General features: G+C 52.1%; 1 protein-coding gene across 1 annotated transcript in view; it reads right to left on the bottom strand.

Moving 5' to 3' along the window:
* The window catches only part of LOC116956773 (ras-related protein Rab-6A-like), a 38,617-nt gene extending 24,866 nt beyond the window's left edge, over window positions 1-13,751 (bottom strand). The window contains exons 1-3 of the mRNA XM_032978566.2: window positions 13,363-13,751; window positions 4,400-4,458; window positions 2,692-2,745 (exon numbers count right to left, since the gene is read on the bottom strand). Of these exons, the coding sequence (XP_032834457.1) occupies window positions 2,692-2,745; window positions 4,400-4,458; window positions 13,363-13,432 (183 nt within the window). The 5' untranslated portion in view covers window positions 13,433-13,751. The remainder of the gene's footprint in view (window positions 1-2,691; window positions 2,746-4,399; window positions 4,459-13,362) is intronic.
* Between the last annotated feature and the right edge of the window lie 7,578 nt (window positions 13,752-21,329).

The following is a 21,329-nucleotide window of genomic DNA, read 5'->3' as shown; positions in this document are numbered from 1 at the left end:
CCAGTATACTACACTATACACTACACTATACACTAGTGCTGTACTAGTATACTACACTTTACACTATACACTACACTATACACTAGTGCTGTACTAGTATACTACACTATACACTACACTATACACTAGTGCTGTACTAGTATACTACACTATACACTACACTATACACTACACTAAACACTACAATATACACAACACTATACACTACACTATACACTACACTATACACTAGTGCTGTACTAGCATACTAAACTATACACTACACTATAAACTACACTATACACTAGTGCTGTACTAGTATACTACACTATACACTACACTATACACTACACTACACACTAGTGCTGTACTAGTATACTACACTATACACTACACTATACACTAGTACTGTACTAGTATACTACACTATACACTACACACTACACTTTACACTACACTTTACACTTGTGCTGTACTAGTATACTACACTATACACTACACTAAACACTACACTATACACTACACTAGTGCTGTACTAGTATACTACACTATACACTACACTATACACTACACTATACAATACACTATACACTACAATATACACAACACTATACACTACACTATACACTACACTATACACTGGTGCTGTACTAGTATACTACACTATACACTACATTATACACTAGTGCTGTACTAGTATACTACACTATACACTACACTATACACTAGTGCTGTACTAGTATACTACACTATACACTACACTATACACTAGTGCTATACTAGTATACTACACCATACACTACACTATACACTAGTACTGTACTAGTACACTACACTATACACTACACTAGTACACTACACTGTACACTAGTACTTTACGAGTATACTACACTATACACTACACTATACACTACACTATACACCAGTATACTACACTACACACTACACTATACACAAGTGCTGTACTAGTATACTACACTATACACTACACTACACACTGGTGCTGTACTAGTATACTACACTATACACTACACTATACACTACACTACACACTACACTAGTACACTACACCGTACACTCGTGCTGTACGAGTACACTACACTATATACTACACTACACACTACACTATACACTAGTGCTGTACTATATACTACACTACACTATACACTACACACTAGTGCTGTACGAGTAACGATTTGGCCACGTTCTGCTTACATTGGCTGTGTCGGGCGGTAGCGGGATTGACGACACATTTATATATTTGCGCCATCTAACCCAATAAAAACCTCGATTAGAAGCAGTTCGGAAGGAATCAGTTTGTCAATCTCGATGACGACGATGATTTAAAAGTGTCATCAAAGCTCCCAGTGGCTTCCGAACGTCAGAAGGGAAGAGCGTTCCAGACGGACACACGAGCAGCACGTCTGAAATCGTCGCCCGGTGATGATAGGGTGACCATCACCGTCCTTGTTCGAGAGAGACGCCCAGACCCAGGGCTAGAATCCAGGTTCTCAGTTTCTCCAACACGGTCGTTATGGACCCCCTGAGAGAGACACCCAGACCCAGGGCTTGAACCCAGGCTCTCAGTGTCTCTTACACAGCCGTTATGGACCCCCTGAGAGAGACACCCAGACCCAGGGCTTGAACCCAGGCTCTCAGTGTCACGGACACGGCCGTTATGAACCCCCTGAGAGAGACACCCAGACCCAGAGCTTGAACCCAGGTTCTCAGTGTCACGGACATGGCCATTGTGAACCCCCTGAGAGAGACACCCAGACCCAGGGCTTGAACCCAGGTTCTCAGTGTCACGGACACGGCCGCTATGAACCCCCTGAGAGAGACACCCAGACCCAGGGCTTGAACCCAGGTTCTCAGTGTCTCCGACACAGCCACTATGAACCCCGTGAGACACCCAGACCCAGGGCTTGAACCCAGGTTCTCAGTGTCTCTAACAGGGCCATTATGAACCCACTGAGAGAGACACCTAGACCCAGGGCTTGAACCCAGGCTCTCAGCGTCTCCGACACGGCCGTTATGGACCCCCTGAGAGAGACACCTAGACCCAGGGTTTGAACCCAGGCTCCCAGTGTCACGGACACGGCCATTGTGAACCCCCTGAGAGAGACACCTAGACCCAGGGCTTGAACCCAGGTTCTCAGTGTCACGGACACGGCCGCTATGAACCCCCTGAGAGAGACACCCAGACCCAGGGCTTGAACCCAGGTTCCCAGTGTCTCCGACACAGCCACTATGAACCCCGTGAGACACCCAGACCCAGGGCTAGAACCCAGGTTCTCAGTGTCTCCGACACAGCCACTATGAACCCCGTGAGACACCCAGACCCAGGGCTTGAACCCAGGTTTTCAGTGTCTCTGACAGGGCCATTATGAACCCACTGAGAGAGACACCCAGACCCAGGGCTTGAACCCAGGCTCTCAGTGTCTCCGACACGGCCGTTATGGTCCCCCTGAGAGAGACACCCAGACCCAGGGCTTGAACCCAGGCTCTCAGCGTCTCCGACACAGCCGTTATGGACCCCCTGAGAGAGACACCCAGACCGAGGGCTTGAACCCAGGCTCCCAGTGTCACGGACACGGCCGTTATGGACCCCCTGAGAGAGACACCCAGACCGAGGGCTTGAACCCAGGTTCTCAGCGTCTCCGACACGGCCGTTGTGAACCCCCTGAGAGAGACATCCAGACCCTGACTCACCGTTCTGTCCTCCAAGTACATGGTCTTCGAGAGGAAGTCGATGCCAATCGTTGCCTGCAACACAAACCACGGAGTTCCAATCAACAACGCTACCCCCTCGCTGGCTCTCTCCCTCTGTCGTGGTTGCGATGACTGTGGTGGTGGCTGTGATGCTGGTTTTGGTGGTCGTGACTATGGTGGTGGTGGCAGTTGTGATGCTGGTTGTGATGGCTGTGGTGGTTGTGATGGCTGTTGTGGTTGTGATGCTGGTTGTGATGGTGGTTGTGATGGTGGTTGTGGTGGTGGTTGTGATGCTGGTTGTGATGGTGGTTGTGATGGCTGTGGTGATGGTTGTGATGCTGGTTGTGGTGGTGGTTGTGATGCTGGTTGTGGTGGTTGTGATGCTGGTTGTGGTGGTGGTTGTGATGCTGGTTGTGATGCTGGTTGTGATGCTGGTTGTGATGGCTGTGGTGATGGTTGTGATGCTGGTTGTGATGCTGGCTGTGGTGGTGGTGGCAGTTGTGATGCTGGCTGTGATGGCTGTGGTGGTTGTGATGGCTGTGGTGGTTGTGATGGCTATGGTGGTTGTGATGGTGGTTGTGATGGCTGTGGTGGTGGTTGTGGTGGTGGTTGATGCTGGTTGTGATGGCTGTGATGCTGATTGTGGTGGTGGTTGTGGTGGTGGTGGTTGTGATGCTGGTTGTGATGGCTGTGGTGGTTGTGATGGCTGTGGTGGTTGTGATACTGGTTGTGATGGTGGTTGTGATACTGGTTGTGATGGTGGTTGTGATGGCTGTGGTGGTGGTTGTGGTTGTGATGCTGGTTGTGGTGGTGGTTGTGGTGGTGGTGGTTGTGATGCTGGTTGTGATGGCTGTGGTTGTGGTGGCTGTGGTTGTGGTTGTGACGGCTGTGGTGGTCGCTGTGGTAGTCGCTGTGGTGGTGATTGTGGTGGTGGTTGTTGTGGTGGTGGTTGTGGTGGATGTGGTGGTGATGGTTGTGATGCTGGTTGTGGTGGTGGTTGTGGTAGTGGTTGTGATGCTGGTTGTGGTGGTGGTTGTGGTAGTGGTTCTGGTGGTGGTGATTGTGGTGGTGGTTGTTGTGGTGATTGTGGTGGTGATTGTGGTGGTGGTTGTAGTGGTGGTGGTTGTGGTGGTGGTTGTGGTGATGGTTGTAGCGGTGGTTGTGATGCTGGTTGTGGTTATGGTGGTGGTGATTGTGATGCTGGTTGTGGTGGTGGTAGTGGTTCTGGTGGTGGTGATTGTGGTGGTGATTGTGGTGGTGATTGTGGTGGTGGTGATTGTGGTGGTGGTTGTGGTGGTGGTGGTTGTGATGCTGGTTGTGATGCTGGTTGTGGTGGTGGTTGTGGTGGTGGTTGTGATGCTGGTTGTGGTGGTGGTTGTGGTGGTGGTTGTGATGCTGGTTGTGGTGGTGGTTGTAGCGGTGGTGGTTGTGATGCTGGTTGTGATGCTGGTTGTGGTGGTGGTTGTGGTGGTGGTTGTGATGCTGGTTGTGGTGGTGGTTGTGGTGGTGGTTGTGATGCTGGTTGTGGTGGTGGTTGTGGTGGTGGTTGTGGTGGTTGTGGTGGTGGTTGTAGCGGTGGTGGCTGTGATGCTGGTTGTGGTGGTGGTTGTGGTAGTGGTTGTGATGCTGGTTGTGGTGGTGATTGTGGTAGTGGTGGTGGTGGTTGTAGCGGTGGTGGCTGTGACGCTGCTGGCATGCCGCCCTGCACCTGGTACGTGTTGTCGAAGCTGTCGTACATGAACCGCGTGATCAGCGACGTCTTCCCCACTGCACAGCGCACGGACGTGGCGTGAGCAACACACAGACAAAGCTCCCCCGCGTAGCCTCCGGCCGGGCTGTCGGGGGCAAGTGCGGCTAGCGGCTAGCGGTGAGCGGCTAGCGGCGAGCGGCGTCTTTTAGTTTTTGGCCGCACGTTGTACTGGGTACGCATTTGAGGCCGAGTCGACCTAGGGGTGGTGTTGGGTAGCGGCGTTCACGGCCGCGAACCCGGCCACCCAGGTTTGATTCCCGCTCACGGCCGACACCGGCGGTGACAATTATCTGAACCGGTCCTGGGCCTCCCCTAGGTCGACTCAGCCTCAAATGAGTACCTGGTGGGATGTGTAGTAAACATCGCCACTGGGGGAGACAAAGGCGGCCGGGCGTGGTGCTGGGCACCCACCACCTCGCGTGCCGTGCCGGCCTTCACAGGTGCTGCTCGCTAACAGCACTTGCCCCTACAGTCTGTTAAGGCTACACGGGGGATCTTTGTCTTTTGTTGTTGGTGTTGGTGGTGTTGGTGGTGGTGGTGTTGTTGGTGGTGTTGGTGGTGTTGGTGGTGGTGGTGTTGGTGGTGCTGGTGGTGGTGTTGGTGGTGGTGTTGGTGGTGTTGGTGTTGGTGGTGTTGGTGGTGGTGGTGTTGGTGGTGGTGTTGGTGGTGGTGTTGGTGGTGTTGGTGGTGGTGTTGGTGATGTTGGTGGTGGTGGTGTTGGTGGTGGTGTTGGTGGTGGTGTTGGAGGTGGTGTTGGTGGTGGTGGTGTTGGTGGTGTTGGTGGTGGTGTTGGTGGTGGTGGTGTTGGAGGTGGTGTTGGTGGTGGTGGTGTTGGTGGTGGTGTTGGTGGTGGTGTTGGTGGTGTTGGTGGTGGTGTTGGTGTTGGTGGTGGTGTTGGTGGTGGTGTTGGTGGTGGTGGTGTTGGTGGTGTTGGAGGTGGTGTTGGTGGTGGTGTTGGTGGTGTTTGTGGTGTTGGTGGTGTTGGTGGTGGTGTTGGAGGTGGTGTTGGTGGTGGTGTTGGTGGTGTTGGTGGTGTTGGTGTTGGTGGTGTTGGTGGTGGTGGTGTTGGTGGTGGTGTTGGTGGTGTTGGTGGTGGTGTTGGTGGTGGTGTTGGTGGTGTTGGAGGTGGTGTTGGTGGTGGTGTTGGTGTTGTTGGTGGTGTTGGTGGTGTTGGTGGTGTTGGTGGTGTTGGAGGTGGTGGTGTTGGTGGTGTTGGTGGTGTTGGTGGTGGTGTTGGAGGTGGTGTTGGAGGTGGTGTTGGTGGTGGTGTTGGTGGTGGTGGTGTTGGTGGTGTTGGTGTTGGTGGTGGTGTTGGTGGTGGTGGTGTTGGTGGTGGTGGTGTTGGTGGTGGTGTTGGTGATGGTGGCCGCGAACGGGAATCAAACTCGGGGTCTCTGCCGGTTTTGTAGCGCTGCACCACCACTCCCCACTCAAGATACGCGCACACACACACAGACGCACACACACACAGACGCACACACACACAGACGCACACACACACACACAGACGCACACACACACACAGACGCACACACACACACAGACGCACACACACACAGACGCACACACACACAGACGCACACACACACAGACGCACACACACACAGACGCACACACACACAGACACACACACACACACAGACGCACACACACACAGACGCACACACACAGACGCACACACACACAGATGCACACACACACAGACGCACACACACACAGATGCACACACACACACAGATGCACACACAGAAGCACGCACACAGATGCATGCATACACACACACAGATGCACACAGACGCACACACGCACACACACACAGACGCACACACACACACAGACACACACACGCACCCCCACGCGTCTGTAGCAACAGTGCAGGTGATACTTCACTGAACCTGTCCTTTGTGGTTAACTGGGGAGAGGTGAGGCTGATGGTGCTGTTGACACAACAGAGATAACACAAAGACAAAGGTCCCCAGTGTAGCCTCCAACAGACTGTTGGGGCAAGTGCTGTTAGCGAGCACCTATGAAGGCCGGCACGGCACACGAGGGGGTGGGTGGCCAGCACCACGCCCGGCCGCCTTTGTCTCCCCAGTGGCGATGTTTACTGCACACCGCACCAGGTACTCATTTGAGGCCAAGGCGACCTAGGGGAAGCTCAAGACCGATTCAAATAATCGTCAATGGTGTTGGCCGTGAGCGTGAATTGAACCCGGGTCGCCAGGTTCACAGTGTAGCGCGCTAACCACTACACTACCGCTACACACTACAAAGACACACACGCACAACAACAACAACCGCCATTCGCAACTAAAGTGGCGGTGACGTCACCACGACGCTTGTGCCAGGCTATGTGCACATTGAGGCCACGTGAAGTGTCGAACGCCCGCTGGCAGGAGGTCACGGGGCAGACCCAGGTGCCACGGGTCGACTGACTGAGATGACTGGCTGATGCACCACCTGTGCCCCCTACTGTACCAACTTGCTGTGCTTTAGCCACCCGGCGCTCCGCTCGTTGTTGTGAGCGTCGCTCCTCTGCCCTCCGTTGTTGTTGGAGGGCGACTGCCTCCAACTGCCTAGTAGCGTCCTTCACGAGCCTCCTCCACAGAGGCCGATTTTGACACCGCTGGTACCGGTCATCGGCAAGTCCACTCAGCTCCACGTCCTCCTGTACCACGTCACTCCATCTCTTCTCTAGCCCGTGCCGCGCCCGTATAGCCCCCTCGATCCGGCCGAACGAAAGCTGTTTCGGCATGCGGTGGCTGGGCATGCGGGCTACATGACCCAGCCATCGCAGCCTTGCCCGCCGGAGGAGCTCACCGATGGGACCTTGCCCAGATCTTTCAAGGATTTGTGAGCTCCTCACACAATCCAGCCGGGTTAAACCCAGGATGGATCGTAGGCAGGCCAGCCTAAATGTTTCTAACCGGCGAAGATGCTCCATTACGGGTGTCCACGTTTCGCAAGTGTAGAGAAGGGAGGGAATGACCGTGGCCGAGAAGACCTGAAGCTTAGTGTGGAGCGACAGACCAGGTAGCTTCCACACATCGTTACGCAACCGATGAAAAGATATTGCCGCTCGACTGATTCGGAGTGCGACCTCTGCTATTAAACTGGAGCCGGTCATAAGCACACTGCCCAGGTATGGGAAACTCTCCACTCTCTCCACAACTGCCCCATCACCGATTGGGAGTTGTGGGGGTGGAGTGTCGGATGGTACAAAATACCCAGGCAGGTGCTTAGTTTTGGTGGGGCTGATGGTAAGGCCACATCTCTTAGCGGCAAGCTCCAGTCTCAGCAGCAGCGTCTCCAACTCCTCCTCTGAGTGAGCAGCAATTACCAGGTCACCGGCATACATAACGTGGTTGAGCAATAGGGAGCCATCATTTGACCGCACCCGGGCATCGATCAGCCTCCCATTGTATCTGTACCACATGGAAATTTCTACGGTACAGCTACTGAAGGTTTCACGAACTACGTGGTCGAAATAGATGTTAAATAATGTGGGAGCCAGAGGACATCCCTGTCACACCCCAAGGTGAACAGGGAATGGCTCCGACTCCCAGCCACGCAGTTTTACCCGGGCCCGCTCACCATCATGAAGATCCTTAATGATCGTGAGCAGAGGGTCAGGGACTCCGAAAGCACGAAGAACAACCCAGAGTCCAGGCCGACTGATGGTATCATAGGCCTTGACCAGGTCAGTAAAGCAGAGATGTAGGTCCTGTTGGAATTCCCGACACCTCTGTTGTAGCAGACGGACAGAAAATATGGCATCTGTGCAGGACCGCCCTTTCCTGAAACCGCACTGGGGTTCCACAAGCCTCTCCTCAGCGTGCCTAGCAAGGCGATGTTGAATAATCCTTGCCAGGACCTTTCCCGGCACACTGAGGAGTGAGATGCCCCTGTAGTTGTTACAGTCTGTGCGGCCCCACTTCTATAAGGGTGGGACCACCAGGGCATCCTTCCAATCCTGCGGAACCCGTCCAGAAGCCCAGACTGTTGTTATGATGTCATATAGAGCAGTCTGTGCACAAACGCCACCCTCCCTCAGCATTTCGCTTGGGAGCTCATCTCTGTTCTAGATTTGAAGCTTTTGTGACTGCAAGGATCCATAATCTTTGGTTCTATTCGATAAAGTCACGTAGGTAAAAAATAAAATAACAAAAAAACGCTGTCCTCATGACAGCATGGTCCCTTCACCTGATGAAGGCCACTTGTGTTGTGGCCGAAACGTCGTGATTTTTTGTTATTTAATTTTTTACCTACGTGGTGACTTTACCGAATAGAACCAAAGAGATCATCTCTGCCCGGTGTCTTTCCTGGTCTCAGACTCTGGATCGCCTTCAGTACTTCCTCAAGAGATGGCACCTCAGCCAGCCACTCTCCAATATTTGAGGCACCGCAGCCTCAGCAGGGTCATCCCCACTTTGTCCCATGGTGTTTTCGAGGCTGAGGGATTCCCCCTCCCCCAGGACCACACAGAAATGTTCAACACAGACACACAGACACACACACACAAAGACACACACACACAGACACACACACATACATACACAGACACACACACAGACACACACACACAGACACACACACAGGCGGTGCCAACACCCACTCACCACCACCACCTTTGCCCTGCTACGTGTCGCACACCTTTACCCCCCACCCCTCCCCCCTTGACTCAGGGGGCCACGGTGGCTAGGAGATGTTAACTACCTCGCCTGGTATACAGGAGGAAAACACAGACTAACAATGCCCATAGATTAATATTGCCCATAGACTAACACTACCCACAGATTAATATTGCCCATAGACTAACATTGCCCATAGACTAACATTGCCCATAGACTAACATTGCCCATAGACTAACACTGCCCACAGATTAATATTGCCCATAGACTAACATTGCCCATAGACTAACATTGCCCATAGACTAACATTACCCATAGACTAACATTGCCCATAGACTAACATTGCCCATAGACTAACATTGCCCATAGACTAACATTACCCATAGACTAACATTGCCCATAGACTAACATTGCCCATAGACTAACATTGCCCATAGACTAACACTGCCCACAGATTAATATTGCCCATAGACTAACATTGCCCATAGACTAACATTGCCCATAGACTAACATTGCCCATAGACTAACATTGCCCATAGACTAACATTGCCCATAGACTAACACTACCCATAGATTAATATTGCCCATAGACTAACATTGCCCATAGACTAACATTGCCCATAAACTAACATTGCCCATAGACTAACAATGCCCACAGACTAACATTGCCCATAGACTAACATTGTCAATAGACTAACACTACCCATAGATTAATATTGCCCACAGACTAACATTACTAATAGACTAACATTGCCCATTGACTAGCATTGCCCATATACTAACATTGCCCATAGACTAACATTGCCCATATATGTTAACTATCTGTGTGTCTGTGTGAGATGTTAACTATCTCTCTCTGTGTGTGTCTGTGTGAGATGTTAACTATCTCTCTGTGTGTGTGTCTGTGTAAGATGTTAACTATCTCTCCTCTGTGTGTGTCTGTGTGAGATGTTAACTATCTCTCTGTGTGTGTCTGTGTGAGATGTTAACTATCTCTCTGTGTGTGTCTGAGTGAGATGTTAACTATCTCTCTCTGTGTCTGAGTGAGATGTTAACTATCTCTGTGATGTTAACTATCTCTCTGTGTGTGTCTGCGTGAGATGTTAACTATCTCTCTATGTGTGTCTGTGTGAGATGTTAACTATATGTGTGTGTGAGATGTTAACTATCTCTCTGTGTCTGTGTGAGATGTTAACTATCTCTGTCTGTGTGAGATGTTAACTATCTCTCTATGTGTGTCTGTGTGAGATGTTAACTATCTCTCTGTGTGTGAGATGTTAACTATCTCTCTGTGTGTGAGATGTTAACTATCTCTGTGTGTGTGAGATGTTAACTATCTCTGTGTGTGTGTGAGATGTTAACTATCTCTCTGTGTGAGATGTTAACTATCTCTCTGTGTGTGTGAGATGTTAACTATCTCTCTGTGTGACATGTTAACTATCTCTCTGTGTGTGAGATGTTAACTATCTCTGTGTGTGTGTGTGAGATGTTAACTATCTCTGTGTGTGTCTGAGTGAGATGTTAACTATCTCTCTCTGTATGTGTGAGATGTTAACTATCTGTGTGTGTGTCTGAGTGAGATGTTAACTATCTCTCTGTGTGAGATGTTAACTATCTCTCTCTGTGTGTGTGAGATGTTAACTATCTCTCTCTGTGTGTCTGAGTGAGATGTTAACTATCTCTCTGTGTGAGATGTTAACTATCTCTCTCTGTGTGTGTGAGATGTTAACTATCTCTCTGTGTGTGTGTGAGATGTTAACTATCTCTCTGTGTGAGATGTTAACTATCTCTCTCTGTGTGTGTGAGATGTTAACTATCTCTCTCTCTGTGTGTGTGAGATGTTAACTATCTCTCTGTGTGAGATGTTAACTATCTCTCTGTGTGTGAGATGTTAACTATCTCTGTGTGTGTGAGATGTTAACTATCTCTGTGTGTGTGAGATGTTAACTATCTCTGTGTGTGTGAGATGTTAACTATCTCTCTCTGTGTGTGTGAGATGTTAACTATCTCTGTGTGTGTGAGATGTTAACTATCTCTCTGTGTGTGAGATGTTAACTATCTCTCTCTGTGTGTGTGAGATGTTAACTATCTCTGTGTGTGTGAGATGTTAACTATCTCTCTGTGTGTGAGATGTTAACTATCTGTGTGTGTGTCTGTGTGTGAGATGTTAACTATCTGTGTGTGTGAGATGTTAACTATCTCTGTGTGTGTGAGATGTTAACTATCTCTCTCTGTCTGTGTGAGATGTTAACTATCTCTGTGTGTGAGATGTTAACTATCTCTCTGTGTGAGATGTTAACTATCTCTCTCTCTGTGTGAGATGTTAACTATCTCTCTGAGTGAGATGTTAACTATCTCTGTGTGGGTGAGATGTTAACTATCTCTGTGTGTGAGAGATGTTAACTATCTCTGTGTGTGTGACATGTTAACTATCTCTGTGTGTGAGATGTTAACTATCTCTCTCTCTGTGTGAGACGTTAACTATCTCTCTCTCTGTGTGACATGTTAACTATCTCTCTGTGTCTGGCGGGTTTCCGCATGCAGTGTCTCATCAGCAGCAGGGCGAGGTCACGGTGGGGTCGCGGTGGGGTCGCGGCGGGGTCGCGGTGGGGTCACGGTGGGGTCACGGCGGGGTCGCGGGGGGTCACGGTGGGGTCACGGGGGTCGCGGGGGGTCACGGTGGGGTCGCGGGGGGGTCACGGTGGGGTCACGGCCGTGCATGAAGCAACACCGCTGAGCTGCCCAGGCGTCAAATCGGGACCCTGGCGTCACCCCCCCCCGTGTCTCTGTGTGTCTCTGTGTGTCTGTGTCTCTGTGTCTCTGTCCCCCCGTGTCTCTGTGTCTCTGTGTCTCTGTGTCTCGGTGTCTCTGTCCCCCCGTGTCCCCGTGTCTCTGTGTCTCTGTCCCCCCGTGTCTCTGTGTCTCTGTGTGTCTCTGTGTGTCTCTGTGTGTCTGTGTCTCTGTGTCTCTGTCCCCCCGTGTCTCTGTGTCTCTGTATCTCTGTGTGTCTGTGTCTCTGTGTCTCTGTCCCCCCGTGTCTCTGTGTCTCTGTCCCCCCGTGTCTCTGTGTCTCTGTGTCTCTGTCCCCCCGTGTCTCTGTGTCTCTGTGTCTCGGTGTCTCTGTCCCCCCGAGTCCCCGTGTCTCTGTGTCTCTGTGTCTCTGTCCCCCCGTGTCTCTGTGTCTCTGTGTCTCTGTCCCCCCGTGTCTCTGTGCCTCTGTGTCTCTGTCCCCCCGTGTCTCTGTGTCTCTGTCCCCCCGTGTCTCTGTGTCTCTGTCCCCCCGTGTCTCTGTGTCTCTGTCCCCCCGTGTCTCTGTGTCTCTGTGTCTCTGTCCCCCCGTGTCCCCGTGTCTCTGTGTCTCTGTCCCCCCGTGTCTCTGTGTCTCTGTCCCCCCGTGTCTCTGTCCCCCACCCCCGTGTCTCTGTGTCACCCCCCCGTGTCTCTGTGTCACCCCCCCGTGTCTCTGTGTCACCCCCCCGTGTCTCTGTCCCCCCCGTGTCTCTGTGTCTCTGTCCCCCCGTGTCTCTGTGTCTCTGTCCCCCAACCCCGTGTCTCTGTGTCTCTGTCCCCCCGTGTCTCTGTGTCTCTGTGTGTCTCTGTGTGTCTCTGTGTGTCTGTGTCTCTGTGTCTCTGTCCCCCCGTGTCTCTGTGTCTCTGTATCTCTGTGTGTCTGTGTCTCTGTGTCTCTGTCCCCCCGTGTCTCTGTGTCTCTGTCCCCCCGTGTCTCTGTGTCTCTGTGTCTCTGTCCCCCCGTGTCTCTGTGTCTCTGTGTCTCGGTGTCTCTGTCCCCCCGAGTCCCCGTGTCTCTGTGTCTCTGTGTCTCTGTCCCCCCGTGTCTCTGTGTCTCTGTGTCTCTGTCCCCCCGTGTCTCTGTGCCTCTGTGTCTCTGTCCCCCCGTGTCTCTGTGTCTCTGTCCCCCCGTGTCTCTGTGTCTCTGTCCCCCCGTGTCTCTGTGTCTCTGTCCCCCCGTGTCTCTGTGTCTCTGTGTCTCTGTCCCCCCGTGTCCCCGTGTCTCTGTGTCTCTGTCCCCCCGTGTCTCTGTGTCTCTGTCCCCCCGTGTCTCTGTCCCCCACCCCCGTGTCTCTGTGTCACCCCCCCGTGTCTCTGTGTCACCCCCCCGTGTCTCTGTGTCACCCCCCCGTGTCTCTGTCCCCCCCGTGTCTCTGTGTCTCTGTCCCCCCGTGTCTCTGTGTCTCTGTCCCCCCCGTGTCTCTGTGTCACCCCCCCGTGTCTCTGTCCCCCCCGTGTCTCTGTGTCACCCCCCCCCCCCCCCCCCGTGTGTCCTCCTACCGCTCTGCTCCCCCAGGAAGACAAGCTTGAACTTGCGCAGAGGGTTCCCGAAGTCTCCGGGTCCGGACATGACGCGGGGACAGAGACACGGAGACAGAGACACGGGGACAGCAGAGCAGAGACACACGGGGACAGAGAGACACGGGGACAGAGACACGGAGACAGCAGAGCAGAGACACACGGGGAGAGAGACACCGGGAGAGAGACACGGGGACGGAGAGACACACGGGGAGAGAGACACGGGGAGAGACACACGGGGAGAGAGACACGGCAGAGCAGAGACACGCGATGAGGAGAGAGACACGGAGACACGGGGAGAGAGAGACAGAGAGTTCCTTCCTCAGCGTCGATTGGGTGGTAACTGCATGACGTCACACACTAACAAAGGACATGACGTCATCCTGCCAGCGGGATGACATCGCACGAACGACGATGGTGGCATTCCAAGGTGCGGCGCTGTTGGGTGTGACGTCACGCGCTCGTATGGATAGGGGGAGGTGCGTGTGACGTCACCAAGACGGAGTCCTGCGGGAAGGCGACATGACGTCACGCCCACTGTGATTACTACAGGGGGTGATGATTGACTGCTGTGTGGGTCTAGCCTAGGGGCACCCCCAGTGGCAGCTGTCCCTGTTCATCAGTCTGTCAGTAGTAGGGGTGGTGATGATTGACTGCTGTGTGGGTCTAGCCTAGGGGCACCCCCAGTGGCAGCTGTCCCTGTGCATCAGTCTGTCAGTAGTAGGGGTGGTGATGATTGACTGCTGTGTGGGTCTAGCCTAGGGGCACCCCCAGTGGCAGCTGTCCCTGTCAGTAGTAGGGGTGGTGGTGGTTGCTGCTGCTGTGTGGGTCTTGTGTCACTGAGTGAGTGTGCCAGTGCACCCGAACGTCTGTGGACAAGAGCTTCGCAGCTCATCAGATTCCTCCGGGACAGCGGTGAGTGCTACGCTGCGCTGCAAACCGGGCGTCAACCCGAGTTCGCTTCACGCCCAGCGCTCATCCTGCCACGTAGCGAGACCCTACACCCACAGTGGAACTGCTCTCCCCCTGTATCACCCCCACGTGACCCCCTCCCCTCCCCACCATTCAGTGCTGAGACATCATCATCACCCCCATCATCATCATCATCCAACCAACACCACCATCATCATCATCATCCAACACCACCAGCATCATCATCAACCAACACCATCATCATCATCAACCAACACCACCATCATCATCATCATCACCCCCATCATCATCATCAACCAACACCACCATCATCATCCAACACCACCATCATCATCACCACCACCACCACCACCATCATCACCACCATCATCAACCAACACCACCACCATCATCATCATCAACCAACACCACCATCATCACCATCACCCCCATCATCATCATCAACCAACACCACCATCATCATCATGAACCAACACCACCATCATCACCATCACCCCCATCATCATCATCAACCAACACCATCATCATCATCAACCAACACCATCATCACTACCACCATCACCATCACCCCCCCCCCCCCATCATCAACCAACACCACCCCCATCACCACCACCCCCTCCTCTCCCCCCCCCCACCACCCCCCCCACACCCCCCCCCCCCCCACGGTGTCGTAATTCTCCCCCAGAGTCTCAAGCAGCCCCACGTGGTTATCGGCCTTGTGACTGCCCAGCAAGCCACGAGTCACTGCGGCAACGATGCCCCAAGCCGCTCGCTCTCTCCTTGCCAGCGAGCTTCTTGGGGAATTCACCGCAACCCAGGATCTCCCTTGTCCGTGGTCCGACGGAGACGCCGGCTTTGACCTTAGCCTCAGACAGCTTCGGGAAGAAGTCTTGAAGGTGCTTGAAGGCTGCCGACTCCTCAATCTACAGCTCCGTCAAATTGTTTCACGAGGCCCAATTTGATGTGCAGTGGTGCCATCACCAGTGGCTTCCGCTTGACGTTGTTCCTCCCCACAGAGAACTCGGTCCGCTGTGGCCAGTCCCGCACTGTGGTAGTGCGACTTGGTGTTGTCCCTGCTGTCCCAAAGGCAAAGACGGCAGGGAAACTTGGTAAAACCCGCCTTGGAGACCCATCAGGAATGCCACCATTCTGAAGTCTCCGATGACCTCCCAGGCGTACTCATCAAACTTCAAGGCGTCCACAGCAAGGTCTACGATGCCGTTGGCATCCTCCCTCTTTGAGGCGCACCGAGCGAGCCAGGGGAAGCGACGGGGTACCTGCTACCATTTATGGATCAGCAGCACGGCTTTGAGGCTCCTGGGATGAGCTGTCAATGAAGAGGGCGCCGCTCATTCCGGTTACAGGCGATTCCCATTGCCTGGGACAGCACTGGTCACATTGTGGCAGAAGCAGAGGCTTCATCTTGACGGGCGAAGAAGCCGCAAAAATGTTGACGACCCTTCCTCCGATCTGCGGCTCGCAGACGTTCATCCAACGAGTTCAACTGCTTGAGCCGAGACGTCAAAATCTCGGCATGGGACTTGGTGAGACCAAGATCTCCGATCAAGTCGTCGGGGTCTTTTCGGTTGGGGTGGTGTGGGTTTTCCCTCTCCAGCTCCACGTCTGAAATCGTCGCCCGGATCTGCGGTGCGTCTTCCTCCCTCTCTGACTTGCTGCTCCCTTCTAAAGACGGCCGCTCTCTCTCTCGCTCTCTCCGGAGGAGGAGGAGGAGTGGGTACGGGGAGCTCACGGCAGCGTGGCACCGGGGCGATGGATGAAGGAAGGTCCAGATACTTGATGGCCGGTGCGTTCTTTGCCAGTCCGACGTTGGGAAGGGTCCACCGCGCAGAAGTAGCAGTCGCTTGAGTGGTCAGTGGGTTCCAGACAAATTCTTGGGATGGCGAACTTCACGATTCTCTTTTCCCCTCTGTGCCATCATGCAAAAGTGCATTTCACCCGTGGCTAACGTGAAGACGATTGCTTGTTTTGCGATCGAAACGTCGTGATATTTTTGAAAAAAAAATATTTTTCTTCCATCTACGTGATTCTACCGAAAGACACGTAGAACAGGAATGCCTGCAGTCACGACAGCTTCAGGTCAACATTTAACGTGCTAGAGGTTCCCGCAAGCATTTTTCGCGCGCGATATATTTTCTCAATAACATTGGAAAATTGTTAAACGTTTGTAAAATAAAATAAAAAACTTTTTCAATTTTAAAATTAAAAACTTTCTCACGTCAAATTGTCCACCTTTACCTGCCAGAGTTGTTGTGCGTTGCTCGCAGGTGAAATTAAGTGCCAAGGGTTTGTCTTGATACCCGACAGGCATGCCGACATACAGCGAGGGAAAAAAGTATTTGATCCCCTGCTGATTTTGTACGTTTGCCCACTGACAAAGAAATGATCAGTCTATAATTTTAATGGTAGGTTTATTTGAACAGTGAGAGACAGAATAACAACAAAAAAATCCGGAAAAACGCATGTCAAAAAATTTATAAATTGATTTGCATTTTAATGAGGGAAATAAGTATTTGACCCCTCTGCAGAACATGACTTAGTACTTGGTGGCAAAACCCTTGTTGGCAATCATAGAGGTCAGACGTTTCTTGTAGTTGGCCACCAGGTTTGCACACATCTCAGGAGGGATTTTGTCCCACTCTTCTTTGCAGATCTTCTCCAAGTCATTAAGGTTTCGAGGCTGACATTTGGCAACTCGAACCTTCAGCTCCCTCCACAGATTTTCTATGGGATTAAGGTCTGGAGACTGGCTAGGCCACTCCAGGACCTTAATGTGCTACTTCTTGAGCCACTCCTTTGTTGCCTTGGCCGTGTGTTTTGGGTCATTGTCATGCTGGAATACCCATCCACGACCTATTTTCAATGCCCTGCCTGAGGGAAGGAGGTTCTCATCCAAGATTTGACGGTACATGGCCCCGTCCATCGTCCCTTTGATGCGGTGAAGTTGTCCTGTCCCCTTAGCAGAAAAAAAACACCCCCAAAGCATAATGTTTCCACCTCCATGTTTGACGGTGGGGATGGTGTTCTTGGGGTCATAAGCAGCATTCCTCCTCCTCCAAACACGGCGAGTTGAGTTGATGCCGAAGAGCTCCATTTTGGTCTCATCTGACCACAACACTTTCACCCAGTTGTCCTCTGAATCATTCAGATGTTCATTAGCAAACTTCAGACGGGCATGTTTATTTGCTTTCTTGAGCAGGGGGACCTTGCGGGCGCTGCAGGATTTCATTCCTTCACGGCGTAGTGTGTTACCAATTGTTTTCTTGGTGACTATGGTCCCAGCTGCCTTGAGATCATTGACAAGATCCTCCCGTGTAGTTCTGGGCTGATTCCTCACCGTTCTCATGATCATTGCAACTCCACGAGGTGAGATCTTGCATGGAGCCCCAGGCCGAGGATGATTGACAGTTCTTGTGTTTTTGCCATTTGCAAATAATCGCACCAACTGTTGTCACCTTCTCACCAAGCTGCTTGGCAATGGTCTTGTAGCCCATTCCAGCCTTGTGTAGGTCTACAATCTTGTCCCTGACATCCTTGGAGAGCTCTTTGGTCTTGGTCATGGTGGAGAGTTTGGAATCTGATTGATTGATAGCTTCTGTGGACAGGCGTCTTTTATACAGGTAACAAGCTGAGATTAGGAGCACTCCCTTTAAGAGTGTGCCCCTAATCTCAGCTCGTTACCTGTATAAAAGACACCTGGGAGCCAGAAATCTTTCTGATTGAGAGGGGGTCAAATACTTATTTCCCTCATTAAAATGCAAATCAATTTATAACATTTTTGACATGCGTTTTTCTGGATTTTTGTTGCTGCTATTCTGTCTCTCACTGTTCAAATAAACCTACCATTAAAATCATAGACTGATCATTTCTTTGTCAGTGGGCAAACGTACAAAATCAGCAGGGGATCAAATACTTTTTTTCCCTCACTGTACGCATTGTAGGCCTCACACACCGTAGCAGAAGCTTCCACAGATAACTTTTTCGCTCTTGTCTTGATAAAATTGGCCACAGAGTAAAATACGTCTGCCGGATGCTTGTAGCCTCTTGATGCCATCTCAGAAAAATGCAGATTTGTATCCACTTAGGCAGATGAAACTAAACTGAACCGGTGGGCTCAAGGCCCCCATATTTATACTATTATTTATACTACTGGTACGTTCTAAAATGTACTAGAAGTTTCTCCAAGTTCACTCAGCACTGAATCTATCTGGAATGTTCTGGAAAATAGGTAAATTTCTAAATGTCAATGTCCTGGTCACAAAAGCAAAGTTTGTGGGGAACAATACCCATTTTCTGTAATTTTTGAGGCATAAGCAATCAGGAAATAATACTTACTACCCAGGAACAAGAAGATATTTAGTTACAGTGTTGTCAGAGTTCAACAACCAAACAACATCAACAACAACCGCCATTCACCACTAAGTGGCGGTGACGTCACCACGACGCTTGTGCCAGGCTATGTGCACCCTGAGGCCACGTGAAGTGTCGAACGCCCGCTGGCAGGAGGTCACGGGGCAGACCCAGCAGGTGCCACGGGTCGACTGACTGAGATGACTGAGATGACTGGCTGATGCACCACCTATGCCCCCTACCATACGTACACACACACAGTGTCAGGCTCCACTCTGCTCGCCACCAATGAGAGTTTATTCATCTCCAGGGGACATCGATTACAACGTGGAATACGAAGTCAACAGTGGCGAGAGAGATGGAGAGACATGTAGTGACAAAGATCGTGGGAGAGAGAGAGAGAAAGGGGGAGAAAGAAAGATAGTGAGGGAGAGATAGTGAGGGAGAGATAGTGAGAGAGATAGTGAGAGATAGTGAGGGAGAGATAGTGAGGGAGAGATAGTGAGAGAGATAGTGAGGGAGAGATAGTGAGTGGGGAGAGATAGTGAGTGAGAGATAGTGAGTGAGAGATAGTGAGTGAGAGATAGAGAGTGAGAGATAGTGAGAGATAGTGAGTGAGAGATAGTGAGTGATAGTGAGAGATAGTGAGAGATAGTGAGTGATAGTGAGAGATAGAGAGTGGGGAGAGATGGCGAAGGTGTTAGGGGAAGCGCTGCCGATGGTGGTGTCGATAACATTATGGTGGTGGCAGTGATGATGGTGGTGGCAGTGACGATGGTGATGGTGGTAGTGATGATGGTGGTGACAGTGATGATGATAACGCTGGCAGTGATGATGGTGATAGTGATAGTGGCAGTGATGTTGATGATGGTGGCAGTGATGATGGTGATGGTGGCAGTGATGATGGTGATGGTGGTAGTGATGGTGATAGTGATGGTGGCAGTGACGATGGTGGTGACGATGGTGATGGTGACAGTGATGATGGCCGTGACGTTGATGGTGGTGGCAGTGATGATGGTGGTGGCAGTGATGATGGTGGTGACGATGGTGGCAGTGACGATCACAACACCACAGTGACGTGTTTGCCACGTCACGCCGGAGGCACAACCACAGGGCGTGGTGCAACAGGCGGTACAGTACAACCCACGGGGCCCTCTCGCCAGGGACATCGTCTCCGGGAGGGTCGCTCGCCCATTCGGATGCCTCGCCTGGAACGTCAATCACGTCGGTGAGGGGTGAGTCTGTGGGTGTCTGTGGGTGTCTGTGTGGTGGTGAGTCTGTGTGGTGAGTCTGTGGGTGTCTGTGTGGGTGTCTGTGTGGTGAGTCTGTGGGTGTCTGTGGGTCTCTGTGTGGTTGTCTGTGGGTGTCTGTGTGGTGAGTCTGTGGGTGTCTGTGTGGTGGTGAGTCTGTAGGTGTCTGTGGGTCTCTGTGTGGGTGTCTGTGGGTGTCTGTGTGGTGGTGAGTCTGTGGGCGTCTGTGTGGTGAGTCTGTGGGTGTCTGTGTGGTGGTGAGTCTGTGGGTCTCTGTGTGGGTGTCTGTGTGGTGAGTCTGTGGGTGTCTGTGGGTCTCTGCGTGGTGGTGAGTCTGTGGGTGTCTGTGGGTCTCTGTGTGGGTGTCTGTGGGTGTCTGTGTGGTGAGTCTGTGGGTCTCTGTGGGTGTCTGTGTGGTGGTGAGTCTGTGGGTGTCTGTGTGGTGGTGAGTCTGTGTGGTGGTGAGTCTGTGGGTGTCTGTGTGGTGAGTCTGTGGGTGTCTGTGGGTCTCTGCGTGGTGGTGAGTCTGTGGGTGTCTGTGTGGTGAGTCTGTGGGTGTCTGTGTGGTGGTGAGTCTGTGGGTCTCTGTGTGGTGGTGAGTCTGTGGGTGTCTGTGTGGTGGTGAGTCTGTGGGTCTCTGTGTGGTGGTGAGTCTGTGGGTCTCTGTGTGGTGAGTCTGTGGGTGTCTGTGGGTCTCTGTGTGGTGAGTCTGTGGGTGTCTGTGTGGTGAGTCTGTGGGTGTCTGTGTGGTGAGTCTGTTGGTGTCTGTGTGGTGAGTCTGTTTGTGTGTGTGGGTCTCTGTGGGTGTCTGTGGGTCTCTGTGTGGTGGTGAGTCTGTGGGTCTCTGTGTGGTAAGTCTGTGGGTGTCTGTGGCTGTCTGTGTGGTGGTGAGTCTGTGGGTCTCTGTGTGGTGAGTCTGTGTGTCTCTGTGTGGTGAGTCTGTGGGTGTCTATGGGTCTCTGTGTGGTGGTGAGTCTGTGTGTCTCTGTGTGGTGAGTCTGTGGGTGTCTGTGGGTGTCTGTGGGTCTCTGTGTGGTGAGTCTGTGGGTGTCTGTGGGTCTCTGTGTGGTGGTGAGTGAGTCTATGGGTCTCTGTGTGGTGAGTCTATGGGTTATTGTGTGGTGAGTCTGTGGGTCTCTGTGTGGTGAGTCTATGGGTCTCTGTGTGTGAGTCTGTGGGTCTCTGTGTGGTGAGTCTGTGGGTCTCTGTGTGGTGAGTCTGTGGGTCTCTGTGTGGTGAGTCTGTGGGTCTCTGTGTGTGTGAGTCTATGGGTCTCTGAGTGATGAGTCTGTGGGTCTCTGTGTGGTGAGTCTGTGGGTCTCTGTGTGTGAGTCTATGGGTCTCTGTGTGTGTGAGTCTATGGGTCTCTGTGTGGTGAGTCTGTGGGTCTCTGTGTGG

The sequence above is a fragment of the Petromyzon marinus genome, unplaced genomic scaffold (assembly GCF_048934315.1).
Source record: "Petromyzon marinus isolate PM22_M1 ecotype Great Lakes invasive population unplaced genomic scaffold, UKy_Petmar_22M1.pri1.0 PM_Scaffold_17, whole genome shotgun sequence".
Lineage (NCBI taxonomy): Eukaryota > Metazoa > Chordata > Hyperoartia > Petromyzontiformes > Petromyzontidae > Petromyzon > Petromyzon marinus.
The sequence above is the reverse complement of the archived record's forward strand: the minus strand, read 5'-3'. Positions and strand labels throughout refer to the sequence as shown.